Source organism: Oryzias melastigma, unplaced genomic scaffold, assembly GCF_002922805.2.
Source record: "Oryzias melastigma strain HK-1 unplaced genomic scaffold, ASM292280v2 sc05938, whole genome shotgun sequence".
Taxonomy (NCBI): Eukaryota; Metazoa; Chordata; class Actinopteri; order Beloniformes; family Adrianichthyidae; genus Oryzias; species Oryzias melastigma.
In genome coordinates, this window is record NW_023422503.1 from 1 (window position 1) to 1410 (window position 1410).

Genomic DNA, 1410 nt, shown 5'->3' on the forward strand with positions numbered 1-1410 from the left:
AATAATTGTACAAATTAGAAATGAGAACAAGATAACATCGGGCCATTAGTAACAATAAAATAAAATGATCTGGACCCAACTTTGACATGTGCTGTAAATGTAATTGTGGTACATTTACTGAGTGATGAGTTGTGATGCTTACATAGTGAAAAGCCTAGTCTCTGATTGATTTACAAAAAAAATATTTTCAAAAACATTTTGTTTGTGACGATGCAACTTCCTTTTCTCTCTAGTATAAGCTTCTTTTAGTGGCAATTAACAACTGATAATTGACAATTATCTCTAATTACTTCAAGATATATTAGAAAAAATGTGGATTGATGTTTTTCTTAAGGAGAGATAACAGATTTACCTGAAAGTGGAACGAAATTCTCTCTAACAGTTTCTTACTTTTTTTTCCAAATCTAATTAAACTGGAGGATTAAATGAGGCACAGACATTTGGTGGGGATTCTGAGGAACTTTATTTTGTTTTCACCAGTTAGAAAAACAATTCACACAAATAATGTAATTAAAAAAAGCAAAAGCTTTTAGAATGATGGAAAAGGATTGTGAAATGGATGACAAAATATTTCCCAACAGCATGGACGACTGTACAACTGATGAAGCAATGGAGGGTCAAATTAGGAGACATCTTGCTCTCCACATAATATTAAATGACAGAGGCAAAAATCTTCAGCACTTTCTTCACAGTAAAGAGAAATGAGCTGCAACAGATAAAACGCTCTAACCAAAACTACATTTACAAAGCTAAAAATTTCATTTCAAACACACGTGAGCATTGTGGTCTGGTCCCTAGCTTGCTTTTATCTCAGCTGATTTAAAATCTACAAAGGAGTGGTAAAATGCTACAAGAAATAAGCCAAAAATGAACTGTTAAATAAACACGGAGGACAATGACAGTAAACTTGTAAACATTGCAAAACTTAAAGAAATTTGTCCCGCCTTTATGGATTTCAGCAAAAACAAACCCCATGCAATGACTGAAGGTTTAACGGAAGGCTCTTAAATGTGACGGCCGCTCCCTCAGAAGATCCCGGTGGGCAGCTCCTTGCTGAACATCCCATCGAAGTCCAGCTCTCTGCTCATCAGGTCCTCCTCGACACTCTCCAGCGCCCACTGGTGGTCGGTCAGTTCTAGTGCCTCCCATTCAGCCTGAAAGACAAAGATGCTTCAGTCTGAGGCTGCCACGACTAGACGACTAATTGAGGGCTAATCTAGTCGTCAATTAGACTAAAATAGTCAACAACTAATTTAAAAGTTGATTAGTCGTTACTTTATATTATATGGAGTCAGAGTGTAGTCAAATTTAAGTCATAATGGCATTCTGCTAGCGTTTTGGGCTATTTTTCATTTCTTAAGATTTTTTAGGCTACTTTGAAGTTTAGCTAATATTTTAGCGACATGCTAG

The 1410-nt window shown here is 36.1% G+C and overlaps 1 protein-coding gene across 1 annotated transcript; it reads right to left on the reverse strand.

The window, feature by feature from the left end:
- Positions 1 to 444: 444 nt before the first annotated feature.
- On the reverse strand, positions 445 to 1154 carry LOC112138501 (ER membrane protein complex subunit 3; the record flags this gene model as incomplete). The annotated part of the gene is given in 1 exon segment (XM_024261050.1): positions 445 to 1154. A coding segment is annotated over 1 exon segment (129 nt), but the record flags the coding sequence as incomplete, so codon positions are not given.
- Between the last annotated feature and the right edge of the window lie 256 nt (positions 1155 to 1410).